Source organism: Quercus suber, unplaced genomic scaffold (genome assembly GCF_002906115.3).
Source record: "Quercus suber isolate HL8 unplaced genomic scaffold, Cork oak 2.0 scaffold_62, whole genome shotgun sequence".
NCBI lineage: Eukaryota > Viridiplantae > Streptophyta > Magnoliopsida > Fagales > Fagaceae > Quercus > Quercus suber.
Genome location: NW_027069527.1, coordinates 1,393,762 through 1,407,276, shown reverse-complemented (window position 1 = coordinate 1,407,276; position 13,515 = coordinate 1,393,762). Strand labels below are relative to the sequence as shown.

Sequence of the window (13,515 nt, the reverse complement as noted above, 5' to 3'; positions counted from 1 at the left end):
AGAAAGATATTACATCAAAAATAAATAAAAAAAATTAGAAAGATGACAAAATTTTAAGACATCTCAAATAGAATACAAGACTAACAATTTGTCAATTTGGAACGGAATGGGTATATACATAACATAATTAGAATGTATAACTATATCTAAAAATAAAATTATAAAAAAGTGGGGTAGGGAGCGGGAGTTATAAACCATGTAGTTGCTTTAAATTCGGACAAAATGATTGCAAAATGGTCACTCCCATCAATTAGTCTATAAATTTGGTTTCATGTTACCCTCAATTCACTGCAACCCGCAATTCTCTCTCTCTCTCTCTGCTTTCCTTCTCCTCCTCTGGTTTTGCCTGCCTAGCTGTTTGATACAGAGGTAGAAGGAAAAATAAAAATAAAGAATTGGCTTGAGAGAGAAAGCAAAGATAGGAAGCAAAATTGTTGCAAAATAGACAAGACTAGCTCTCTCTCTCCTCTGGCTCTTGCTAAGGACTGGTTTGAATTAGGAATCAATGGCAAGCTTTGCAGGAACAACACAGAAGTGCATGGCTTGTGATAAGACTGTGTACTTGGTTGATAAGTTAACTGCAGATAATCGAGTGTACCACAAGGCCTGCTTTCGATGCCACCATTGCAGGGGTACCCTCAAGGTAACACTAGCTATATTTTATTTGTTTACTTGGATCTATCCTCCTTTTTTATATTGAGTTTGTTGGGAAGGATAAAACAAAACAAAGATTGTAACATGGGCAAGAATGATTGTTGTTTTGTTGGCAAACAAGGAAAGAGTTCATTATCATTGTCTTCTTGCATAGATCACGTACATGTGAATACAACATATATATTCATTATTGATAGCTATGTCTTCTCTTGAAATTAAGAATCTTGTAGTTTAAGTGATTAACATGTCCGCATGTTTTTGATGAAAATATCTAAAGTTCAAATCTCTCGTTCTCATGGTAAGTTGTAACTATTGAATTATCATAAAATAAATAAAATTTTTAAAAAAAAATGTTTTTCTTCTTAAAATTGTCATTTTCCAATCAAGGATGGAATCAAAATTTTCTCTTTTGATGGGCCAAAGAAACATATATATTAACATTGAATTAATATATGAGAAATAAAACCAATACATATTTAATGTTAATAAAATATAAACCAAAAAAAAAAATCTCATATAATTACTTTTTTTTATAATTTAAATCAATCATTTATTAAAATAGAACTCGACCTTCTTTCAAATTTATTTCTAAATGATTGATTATGTACTAAATTTGGTAACAATTCCACTTTTAAATATATAAAATTTAGAAAATTGTCTTCCTTTTTATTGTGACCCTCGCTCTAATAATATCTATAGTTGCAATTAGAAACTAAAAGAGTAGATATAATTAGAATTACTCTATAACCAAACTTCTTTTGAGAAAGCACTCTATAAACAAACCGATAGACTATTGATCTTTTGGTTCTTATCCACCATTGGCATAATTCCAAAACAAAAAAAAAAAAAAAAAAAAAAAAAAACCCTATGTTTTCTTTGTATCTACTACAATTTCAATCTAAATTTTGAGGAACAAAAGCTAATATGAAACATATAAATATATATAAAGGAAAATGACACCCATATTATTTAAGAACATGGAGCTACCTTTAATAGAAATAAGATATTAACCTTACTCCAAGGGCTTAACCTTTTATTTTATTGATTTGTCCTACTGATTATAAATAGTTACTAGAAGATTAGCTGACCTTTATTTATTATTTATTTATTTTTGGTGATTCTTAGGAACAATTGAATTCTTGGAGGGAGTATAAATTTTGGGAACCTTCATTAATGAGTGTAAATTCTCTAATGGATTGTTTGATTTGGATATTGAAAGGAAAATTGTTGCAAAAATTAGAACGAAATCAATTATAGATTAGTTTCGCAATTCAAAAGAATATTGAATTCTACTATGATAGATCATAAATGATTGAGTAAAATGTATTAAAAATAGTCTCTCTTTTTTTCTTTTGTTTTGTTTACATTTTATTAATGCTGTTTAGATGCTAATTGTATCCTTCATATATTAATTTAGTTTCAAATTTTAGTATATTTTATATTCTTGATTGGTCAAAAAAAAAAAATTTAATTATCTAATTTAATAAAGAATGTAGACAATGTTAAGGATGAAAACAGTGAATACTTCATCATGTTGTATTCTACACTTGCAGCTCAGCAACTACTGTTCATTTGAAGGGGTCCTATATTGCAGGCCTCACTATGATCAACTCTTCAAGCGCACTGGCAGCCTGGACAAGAGTTTTGAAGGTAAAGCCTTTATTCTTAATATATATATATATATATATAAATCTTTCTTTCTCTGGATTCATATAAATCCTACTTGTCAAAACCACTCTATAATGATACTCATTTTGTTCTTCTCTCTAAACATTCTTTCAGGAACACCAAAAATCTTGAAACCTGAAAGACAGGTTGATGAGGTAATCTCACACTTGTGTTGAATCCTTTTTCAATGTTAATTTAAATGCAACGTTCATCTTTCAAGTCAGTTCCACAGCAAACCAACCATTTGTAGCACTGCTTGCTGCTAACTTAACCCAGCTACTAAACAGAATGCTAAGGCAGTCTCGAATATGTTCGGGGGCACCAGAGAAAAATGTTTTGGGTGCAACAAGACCGTTTACCCAATCGAGAAGGTAACAACCATACGAGTACTTTCGAGAATGATGAGCATTATTTTAATGTACATGTAAAATATATATAACACTTTTAATGCTCATGTCCAGTTTCTCAGAATTTCATTGTTTTTCATGATATCAACTTTCAATTTAAGCCAAAACCAAAAAAAAAAAAAAAATTATATGCATTATACTATATAATTTAATTGAAATTGGCATGGCATATTGACATTAATTCTGTATTTAACAAACAGTTTATGAAGAACTAATGATGTTTATGTCCTCAAAAGGTTTCGGTTAATGGGACACCATACCATAGAAGCTGCTTCAAATGCACCCACGGAGGTTGCACCATAAGCCCATCAAACTACATTGCACATGAAGGAAAGCTCTACTGCAAGCACCACCACATCCAACTCTTCAAGGAGAAAGGGAACTACAGCCAGCTTGAGAGCAACAGCGAAAAGAACGAAATGACTGAGGTCACTGCTCAAGAAATTGCTGCTGAATCATAATCCACTTCAACAACATCTAATCATACTTTAGTAATCTCCACTCTTCCCTAATAGTTTTATAATTGTGTCTTGCTTGTAAAATAAGGTCCGTTTTATGAACTTATGCGGGTTCTGATGTACTGTTGGGGATTTTGATGTGTAAGGACAAGTGAGTTCAGATCAGATGTGCCGTGTTATCAGTTGTGACTTGTTTCATTCTCTCAGCATCTGCATACAATATGAAGTTTTTGCTTGGGTTGAAATATCATCAGATAGATTTATTAGTAAATTACACTTTTCTATCTGTTGGATAAGCAACTTTTTTCTACTATGTTTTAAGTAAATTCAACAGTGCCTAAGGATATCAGATTTCATTCTTTTTACCTTCTTTTTGTTTCTTCTTTTTTTCCCCTTCTTTTTTGTACTTCTGTCATCACTCCCTGCTGATTGCTGGTTTATGAAAGTGGCTAATGCAGTAATATGCTGCGGACACGTTGAAATTGAGCAGGGAAAGCAACAACAAAAGAAGATGCAGAGCATAATTTAAAGACATTGATGTCAAAAGCAGTTTCACTTGAGAGATGAAAGAAGCAAAAGCTTAAAGTTAGATTCATACCCATCCACCATGACAAACAATTGTTCAAAAAAAAATAATTAAAAAAAAAAAAAAGTACCGCAAAAATAGCGCATAAGGCAAGGCTGTCCGGCCACGGCATAGGCTGCCTCTGGGTGTTGCACCGCTCTGCCAGCTTAGTCGTGGAGGTATCAACATTGACTTCTAAGTTATTAAGCACTGTGGAGGGGTAAACCGTGGTTGTGCTCCACTTGCGCCACTCCACACACAGGATTGCATGACACTACTTTGGGTTTATTGAGTCCTTAGTTCATGAACACCGTTAGTCAAATAAACAAACAGGTGATACACAGGCCAGGTTAGGGAAGAAACTGTGATCAAGGCACCCTCATAGCAATGATGTAACTTGAATTTCGTTCAAATTTCAAGGCCCAACTCTACATTATACTATTATAGTATCTATATTTCACCTCAAACGATTTGTTCCATTATTTTCTGCTGGATTAATATATTTCTTCAATCTTGACCTAACATACAACCAAGGTCAAAGTGCGTTGGGCTCAATCCTTACCAATAAAATCTTTTAATACAGAGTAGATTAATACCAATAAAACCAATTACACGCGAGGAAAAGTGAAAAATAAACTGCTGGCGTGAAGCTTGTGATATTGGATTTTTTTTTTTTTTTTTTTTTAATGATTAGACTGAAAACTTGGTTGTCCATATATATATATATATATATATACAAGCATGAAACAAAATGCACTACTGAATGAAGGTACTCTATCAGTAGAACCACTATTGAATTCGAATTTTAATGTCAACCCATTTACAATATTACAATACATTACCTGGGCAACTAATCACCTCATGTAAGTCCCAAGGGATTGAACTTCCCCAACTCCACCCAAGACACCAGGATAACAATACATGAATGTGCAATGACAAGATACTACACATGCTTCTGCCCCCATTTTACTGCACATATATTCATATTTTCCCTTCTCATACAGCGCATATATCAGTTTCTCCCCCCATCCCACCAAAATAATCTTTCATTTTATCCACCTCCTCATAGCCTTGCCTTTACGGGACCGATATTAACCGTTTACACTGCACCAAAAGTCACCAGGAACCAAGACCAAACATTATCAGAACTCAACTTCCATCTCATGAACCACTTCTCATTGAGCTGTCCTTCAATATCTGAGCTGCAAGTATGAGAAGCTCCACCATCTCAAATCCTGCAGCAGACACGGCATCTATCTTCTCATTGATGGAGTCCCCATAAAAATCTTTGAGATTATTGCTTATGCTTTCATCAATGGAATCAACATCAGCCTCAGCTGACCAACTAACAGGCAGGGAGCTGCCAAGGGCAGTCTTGACAAGTTTTGCCTCGCAAATAATATCATCAAGAGCTTCTGAAATGCTAGTGACTGTACCTTCAGAAGTCCCTGATTCTTTGGCCTACAAGATAGGTTATATCACAAGCACAAGGCACATTATTTTCAAACAGGTAATTGGAACAATGCTGCTAGCTTTCAAGAAGGTGCTGTAAAAAAAAAAAAAAAATTCTGACCCTCTTTCAACATGCAGTTAACAAAATGAAAAGCACCTCAAGCATCCATCAAAAACAAGGAAACCTTGAACCAGGTCAATATTCAGAATATATACATTACTTTTAGAATCACACATCCCTGGCCTTGCCCAAGTGAAAAATAAATTGCACACCCCCTGCCTGCAGTTAAAATTCTATGTACCTATGGTAGTGTTAATACCTTCATAAGCGAGAGACGAAGCCTATGAATTGAAGATGTGAGATGCTCCATACTTTCCATGCTTTCCTTAAGAGTTGCATGTTCAATCTTCATTCTGAAAAGGTTAAAAAAACTATTATGACATTAATGAAAATGTAGGAAGAAAAAGCACATTTTCGTAAATTAAATTTTTTTGATAGATAAGTGGACAAATTCATGTGAAACTTTTGCATGCATAAGAACCACACATCTATACAATCATGCATCATGCAGTTCAAAGAAAGGGTCAAAAATATTTTCACTAACCTGGCAAAGTCCATGCTATTGGACCTTCTGCTGAAGAGTTTCCCCTCATTATTATGGTAAACTTCAGCTTCGTTCCCACTACCATCTAGTGTACCAATCCAACGTCTCAGATACGTTCTCTTCAGCAAGTTTGTTAACTTTCCATCTCTTTCATAAGGAACAAGTTTTTTTCCAACAATATCAGCCAAACCTTTTCCTTGTTTAATCTCCTGACCACTTTTCCTGCTAAATGCATCACATTATGGTCAGGTACCAGTACTACAGTAAAAAGTTAGCAGTAAAACCAACTGTTGCCAAAGGTGTAGAAAATTGCACAAAAAGCAAGAAAGCAAAAGAAATAGACAGGTCACAACAAATCATCTCCTGAATGAACTACAGGGAGCTAACTGAACACCAAAATTTATCAGTTCAGAACAAGATCATAGGAAGAGTAATTGGATTCATTCCTGCATAAAATCAAGTGGTGAGTGGTGACACATTATTATGCAATGTGAGACATAAATGTATGTGTACAGTCTGATGAAAGAAAATCTACAACAGAAGCCACTTAAGCAATTGAATGATTTAAGAGCCAAGAAGATAAGAGTTCAATATTTTATACATGAATTTAAAATGATGCAATAACATTTTATTTAATAGAAAAGAGAATCTAATAGGATTCCTTAAGAGGATATGTGGTTGGCCTTGAAAAAGAAAGGGCACCATGTGTTGATGCGAGCAAGGATATGTACAATAGAATAATAACTTTGGGTCAAATTGGTTCATACTCCAAGAAGAGGCTTATATAGGTTCAGTGTTTACCTCTGCCTTTGGTCACGAAAGACTTACACAAAGCATGCCACACAAATTCCAGGATGTAGGTTGTTCATCGACATTATGGTTTTAGTTCACAAAATCAGAGAACAGGCTCGTTCCAAAATCTATTTGTGGAGACTTCAGAACTGAAAAGTTTTACTCTTTACCAATTTCCAAGGACCTCCAGTGAAATGACAAGGAAGAAGAGAAAAAGGTGGTCTTATTGTGCATTTCAAGGTAAGGGAGACATTTTTCTTGTGCGCCCTACTAAATCAGTTGGACTACAATGTCATTAAGTTTGATAACATATGCCAGGCAGTGTTGAAAAACACATACAACACCACTAAGAACTTCTTTTGACTTTCCCTATCTCCAAATAATTGTTACTCCATCTGCGGGTTTTTTTTTTTTTTTTTTTTTTTTAAATACTGGTGACTTATTAGGAGGCCATAAGCACTAATCTCAACCAAAACTTTATTTCTAAGAACTTCATAAGATGGGATTACTGCCTTAGGCTCAGTTCATACGATGCCTTAACGTAACATTTATTGAACTTTAAAATTAAAGATTGTAGTTCTTTAAGAGTTTCTCTAATATATTCCCTAAATACTGGAGCACTCTCCTTTTTTCACTAAAATGGCCATTTAATTATCAAAAAGAGACCCCACTTCTCCCCCACCTCCTCAAAAGAAAGTACAGGACACATTCAATTCCAATCAAATCTCAGTTCACAGGGCGCAATAGCCAATCATATTGACACATCATCAATACTTCACCCATTCATCAATGTAAGGATGTATACCAACAATTAGTGATAAAACTAAAGCTCCAAAACAGGAAAACAAAAGCAGTTGCAGAAGAAAAAAGAAAATAATAACTTATATGACAGAGGTAAGATTCCGATAGAAAAGAAATCATACTCCTGAAGTAGTTGATATTCCTGCTTTATTTGTGCCAACTCCATGAGAGCTTTCACCTTTTCATTGGTAACCTGGACAGGTAGAAGAATTGCAGAACCAATAAATCCAACTGAGCCATCCATGCTTTGTTACAGAGCATAATTAAAGATGAAAGGTAGAAGAATTTTAATTTTTGCACAAGGACACCAAAAATTTCATATTCATAATAGTGCGTCAAACTACAATTTTAGAAGCTAAAATTCTAGAATCAGAATGTGTGCACTCCACTGGACCATTTCCTACCCAAAGAAATAAAGCCACTCGACTTTATGTAAAATCATAATGCCTTCAACAGATATACCCTAGACTCAGAAAGGTGTGTACTCCACAGAAGTTTCTTGTTTTGGATATTTTGAAGTGTTTTGAGCTATTGAATAATCAATTATCCTGTCTGATTATAATTCCACTGATTTTCCACTTAAAAAATTCACCTTATCCTTTGATTAACCAATCAATATCTTGAGACTAGAGAACAATCATATTTGATCCATTTTCAGGACTAAATACACTCAAAGAATCCAAACCTAACAAGTCCTGAAAAAAAAGGCCATGACTGGGAGATTTTCCTACTTCAAACGAGAACCCATCCGACAATTGGTAGAATAAATAACTATTTATTTTTGGAAGAAAAAAAATGCAGATCAACTTATTTTTGCTAGTACATTTTCCAAAAGGTATGAAGCATTATTGTTTTTTGCCATTTTTCTTTCTTTCTTTTTTTGGTTTTTTTTTTTTTTGGCCGGGGGGGGGGGGGGGGATGTCAAATTTGACCAAAGTCATAATATTGTTTCTAGGCTGTTTCTTTTTTTAATTTTCTTTTTAATTTTTTTTAATTCAATTGAATTTTATTGGGACAAAATACTTTGATACCAGTGCATTTACCATTTTGTTATTACTGAACTAGTGGAGTCACACTCACACGCACACACATCCCACGTTGACTAGTGATGGAGAGGTTGAAAAGTTTATAACTCCCATGCACTTCTTTCCTGTTGGGCTTGAAGGACCGGGGTGTTACTTTCTCTCCCATTTTGGGTTCCCATATTGAACAGTAACTGTAAAAGAACTGAATAAAAAAAAAACTGAAGAGGCAACATTGTTTCAGTTGTTGGGAGTGAATGTTGCACCCCTAAATATTGGCCCAATTGACAAGGCTCATGTAGCTTAGTGGGATTACCCAGTTTCCCCATTAAGAAGATCTTGGTTCAAATCCTCCCGAGCCACTTAGGGTCTGTTTGGAATTCGCTTATTTTGTTGAAACTGAAAACTTTTTGTTGAAAGTACTGTAGATAAAGGTAAAAATTAGTTGAAATAGTACAATAAGACTCATGAATAGTACCAAAAAGTGCAGTGAGACCAATGAATAGTAGAAAAATAAGTTAAATAGTAAAATAAGTTGGCAAAATTATATTTTGCGTAATAGATACTTAGGGTCTGTTTAGAATTCACTTATTATAAGCCAAAAAAAAGTCCCAATTTTTAATGTCACATGTTGAATGAGAAAGTTGTTCCCTGTTGTATAGAAATTTAGATGTATAAGAATATTAGTTATTAGTGCATAGGTTAGGTCCACTTTTTTACCTGTTCATTCCTGTGGTTGTGTTAACCTGCTTGTGTGATATACTGTATATCATGCACAGGTTTGATGATAAATATTAATTTACTTGATGTTCCTATAGCCTGTAAATCTTAGGAATTAAACATACATTAGCAGCCCTTCTTAGTTTCCATATTAAATATGATAATTGAAATGCATAATATCTAGTTGTCAATTGATTGAGATTTTATTTTCTATCTGCAACTCGAATAACTTATTCCTCAGACAGAGTGCATTAGAAGAAGAGCTGGAGATGACAAGGAAATCCATGGATAATCTTCGAAATAAGCTGCGGGTGGTATGGAATCTCCATTATGGACTTTTCTGTTTTCTGAACTGAATAACTGATTGTGTCTTACCAAATATTTATTTTATTTTTGTCTATAGGGGTTGGAAATTGAAAATCATCTAAAGGCCAAAGTTCGTGATTTTGAAATGAAGAATGTGAGTTCTTTAATGCCCTACAATGCAAATTTCTCCCCCCCCCCCCCCTCCCCCCAAAAAAAAGAAGAAAAGAAAAAGAAAAAAAATATTAAATCTTGATCTCTTTGTTTAATTTTCAATCTATTTGGCTCACAAGCAGATATTTTCAACCAAAATGATTAAGGATGGAATAGCAGAGTTGCATCAATACCATTATCAGCATAGAGTTCAAGTCATGAATTTGCTTGATGACGGGAAATCTTATATGAAGTCAATAGTTGACATGATAGAGAAGAATATTAGGCAGTTTGAAGTGAGCAGAGTACAAAGTTTGGGGTCTCCTCGAGGAGAAGATAAACCAGAAGAATATGAATGTCGAGATGTACATATGGCCACTGTTGTAGAATCTGACTTGTTATCTAAGGTTGGTTCCCTGTGGCCTATGCTGCATATTTTTAGGTTTCTTCTGTGTGTGTGTGTGGGGTATATTTTGGTTATATTTTTATGGCCTTGTTTTCTGTTGCCCGTGGATTTAAAAAAAAAAAAAAAAACTCTATTGATGGATGAGAATGAGGGCTTCCTATATAATCACTGCACTTCAAGTTCTGTCCTATCAGTTCATTCACAATGATGTACATGCACTTGCAGGTGTCTTTGAAGTAGACAGCTGGGTGATAGGGAATAAAAAAAAGGATAATCTAAACCAATCACACTAACAAAGCCTCTGGATTTTTAACATTCTGTCCGATACTATATTAAAGTATCTCTTTCTGTATATAAGCTATATCTAGATAGCCAGCTAGATGCCTTAGTAATCTATATAAAACACGAGGCTTTTTGTCCTTTCTGAAGCCTTCACATTTGATGTCTATATGGACTTTTAAGTAAAAAGGCCGTAGTTTCTTTCCTTCCAAAGAATTTCAAGGAAAGAACTATACAGAACTTTTGTTTCACCTTATCTTTCTGTTTGGGGGTCTCAACTCTCAATATGCAAGCTAGATTAATGATGAAGAGAAGAAACTGGGAACACCACAGCAAATCCTGGACTAGGAGATGGCAAGCAGCGCAATACTCCACCAATTGTAATCATAATGCTGTTCTGACGCAGGGGCTATGACAAATTACAATTGGATGGGGCTTGTAATTGTTTTACTTTTCGTACTATTATCATCATTTAATGTTTTTTTTCTTGGAATTAAGGTGTGGGGCTTGTCTCACATAAAGGAAAGAATTGAAGATCTATATACGGGTATAACTCGCTGTGTTTTCCCAACAACAACAACAAAAACAAAACCTTAGTCCTTGAGTTTTTGGGATTGGCTATGAATCCTCCACAGATTGGTTAGGGTTGACTACATGTATAGGGGACACTCCAACGAGTATCTATAGTGGATCCATTCATAATAGAGTGACTAAGTTTTACACTGGCTGTCAACTTACCACAACTGCCTTTTCCCGGGCTAGGGACTGGCTGTGAACACAATATACAATATTAAGCGCAAGCACAAACACCGTGTTACCTGCCAAAAAGGGGAAAAGAAGAAGAAGAAAAGAACCTACTGTGTTAAATGGAATATACTGTAGGAGTTCTTTTTATTTATGATTGATACTCTAGAATTTTAAGTGTTCTAATAGGTGTCATCCAAGTGATCAAGGAAATTCTGTGAACTCCATGACCTCTGTGTCATTGGGGATTGATCAAAATTAAAGTTGCCTGCCACTCTTTGAGACAGTGAGTATAGGTGCCAAACTGTAGCAGGAAGAGGTTGTAACCAATAAAAATTTGTAAAGGCCAAATTATATGATTAATGGTATCCTTTGTCTTGCGCCATGTTTGTGGTGGTTTGCACCCCACCTCTCTCTCCCTCCCTCAATATTTACTTATCAAAAAATAAGGGAGGAAGAAATTCCAGGTAACCTGCCAAAGAAACTTCCAGGGATTTTATTCTCAAGTCCAGATAGCCTAACAAAGAAACTTCCATTGAATCTGTTGACTCTCTCTCTCCTCTTCAAATGGGGGTCGGGCTTTGCTCTTAGCTTGCTGCTATTGTTGCTTATGATTACAGATTGCTGTAAGGAATTCAGCTCGCTAGAATCTACAAGCATTTCATACATGTAGCTTTATTCCTGGAGACTGAAAACTAAGTTCAGATATTTTTATATGGTTTATTTTAGATGCCTGACCTATTAGTCCTTCCCAATCCACGCCACTTGTTACTGTTAAATTTCTCCCAAGTCCTAAGATTTTAGCAATGTTGACTGGATTACTGGATGTGGAAAGGAAAGAAACGGTATGTTTATGCTAAAAATTTGGTTTAATGGAATTTAATGTTCATATTTGGTATACAGTCTCCCTGTTAGAATCCCGATCAAAAGGAAAATAAGAAAAAGATTGCCCGCACAGTTTAGCTTAATTGGTTGGCCTCTTAGGAATCTGCCATGAGGTCTCCTGTTCAAGTCTCGGGATTACTGATATGTGGTTTCTTGCAGGCAGGGTTGTGTATCTGGGATTTACTTGACAGGGGTGGGTACACAAAGTGGCCCTGCCTTGAAGAGGTTCCTTGTCATTTAAAAAAAAGGGAAATTGTTGTGCAGTAACCCTCTACATTGTTCATAAATACTTTACTTGACTATAACAATCGGTGTTTGTTTACAAGACTTAGTCTCTAATATTATTTCTAGTGGAGTTATGATGTAATGATGATATATACACCTTATATGAATATTGGTCCTATTTTCCTGCAACTTCTAATTTTAGTACCAATTTATTCCATTGCTTCCAGAGGAGTGGTCCTGGCTTACCAGACATTATGGCTGAAGCAAAAGGCAATGCTTCCCAAGCCCTTGCACAGGCATTGCAAGAGAAGGTTTTTATTTTATTTTATTTTGTTTTATTTTAAAATATATCTCTGTCTCCCACTCCCCTCCCCTGCTTTTCTGTTAGTGTGCGTTGTGTGCTTTTCATGTGTGTGTGTGTGTGTGTTCTTCTTCCTCACATATGTAATCTTGTCAGGTTGCAGCATTGTTGCTTTTATCACAGCAGGAAGAAAGACATTTACTGGAGAGAAATGTGAATGCAGCTCTTCAAAGGAAAATGGAGGAACTCCAGAGAAACTTATTACAGGTAATTTCAGTGTTTGTTTCTGGCACTTTAGCTCCATAATTTTAAAGGCGTGCTGCCTTGAGGGACTTTTGACATTATTTCTTTGCATCATCACCGAATTGATGAAGAAATTTATGTGGTTTTTGGAAAAAATATTTGAGTGGACGGGGTTTTTGGAAGCACATAATTATTATGAGGTTTTGCTTTTCGATTATTGGGTCCTGGTTCATATTGATGTATTACCTACTCATCTTCTTGTCTTTTCTCCATGTTGGTGTCCTAGTCTTTTCTGATTAACTTCCATGTTTCACTGACAACAATCTCCACCCATCACCACCCCCCCCCCCCCCNATTATTTTTTTATCTTAGCAAAAAAAAAAAATTTAATGAGCATAATGATGTGTTAGTGAACAAATACATGATTATGAGACTTAATTTAATTATATATAATATTATATATATTTATATATTTATATACTAAATATCTATACAAATACATATGTACTTATACTTGAAATTGGATTGTGTAAATTTGAAAATAATTATAAGATATCAAAATATTATTTGATAATATTAAAATAAATAGTGCTTTAATATTAAAAATTTTATATAATTTTTATAAGTTCATAAAAAAAAAATCATTCTATTTAAGTAATTAAATAATATAATTTCAACTATAATTTAATTATTAAATACTAGCATAGATTTGTGAAGAATCAAATAAATTTAGCATATATGAAAATGAATAAATTAATTAAATAGCTCATGATCAAGCTTAAACTTCTTTGACAAGAAAATGAACCGAACTAACAAAAAAAAGGAAAATGAA

At 34.3% G+C, this 13,515-nt stretch overlaps 3 protein-coding genes across 3 annotated transcripts; 2 read left to right on the top strand and 1 right to left on the bottom strand.

Moving 5' to 3' along the window:
- The first annotated feature begins 258 nt into the window (after nucleotides 1-258).
- Nucleotides 259-3,458, top strand: LOC112034665 (LIM domain-containing protein WLIM1). The gene is made up of 5 exons (XM_024067483.2): nucleotides 259-643; nucleotides 2,208-2,304; nucleotides 2,437-2,477; nucleotides 2,610-2,693; nucleotides 2,966-3,458. The coding sequence occupies exons 1-5, from the start codon at nucleotides 506-508 to the stop codon at nucleotides 3,188-3,190; spliced, it is 585 nt and encodes a 194-aa protein (XP_023923251.1). The 5' UTR covers nucleotides 259-505; the 3' UTR covers nucleotides 3,191-3,458.
- A 1,038-nt stretch (nucleotides 3,459-4,496) lies between these two features.
- Nucleotides 4,497-7,661, bottom strand: LOC136061171 (uncharacterized). The gene is made up of 4 exons (XM_065772689.1): nucleotides 7,525-7,661; nucleotides 5,810-6,031; nucleotides 5,525-5,618; nucleotides 4,497-5,213 (listed from the first exon to the last, which is right to left on the bottom strand). Exons 1-4 carry the CDS (start codon nucleotides 7,644-7,646, stop codon nucleotides 4,914-4,916), a joined length of 738 nt encoding a protein of 245 aa, XP_065628761.1. The 5' UTR covers nucleotides 7,647-7,661; the 3' UTR covers nucleotides 4,497-4,913.
- Nucleotides 7,662-9,315: 1,654 nt separating this feature from the next.
- Nucleotides 9,316-12,761, top strand: LOC136067186 (uncharacterized). The gene is made up of 5 exons (XM_065772688.1): nucleotides 9,316-9,458; nucleotides 9,548-9,604; nucleotides 9,744-10,007; nucleotides 12,367-12,450; nucleotides 12,597-12,761. The coding sequence occupies exons 1-5, from the start codon at nucleotides 9,414-9,416 to the stop codon at nucleotides 12,744-12,746; spliced, it is 600 nt and encodes a 199-aa protein (XP_065628760.1). The 5' UTR covers nucleotides 9,316-9,413; the 3' UTR covers nucleotides 12,747-12,761.
- The last annotated feature ends 754 nt before the right edge of the window (nucleotides 12,762-13,515 follow it).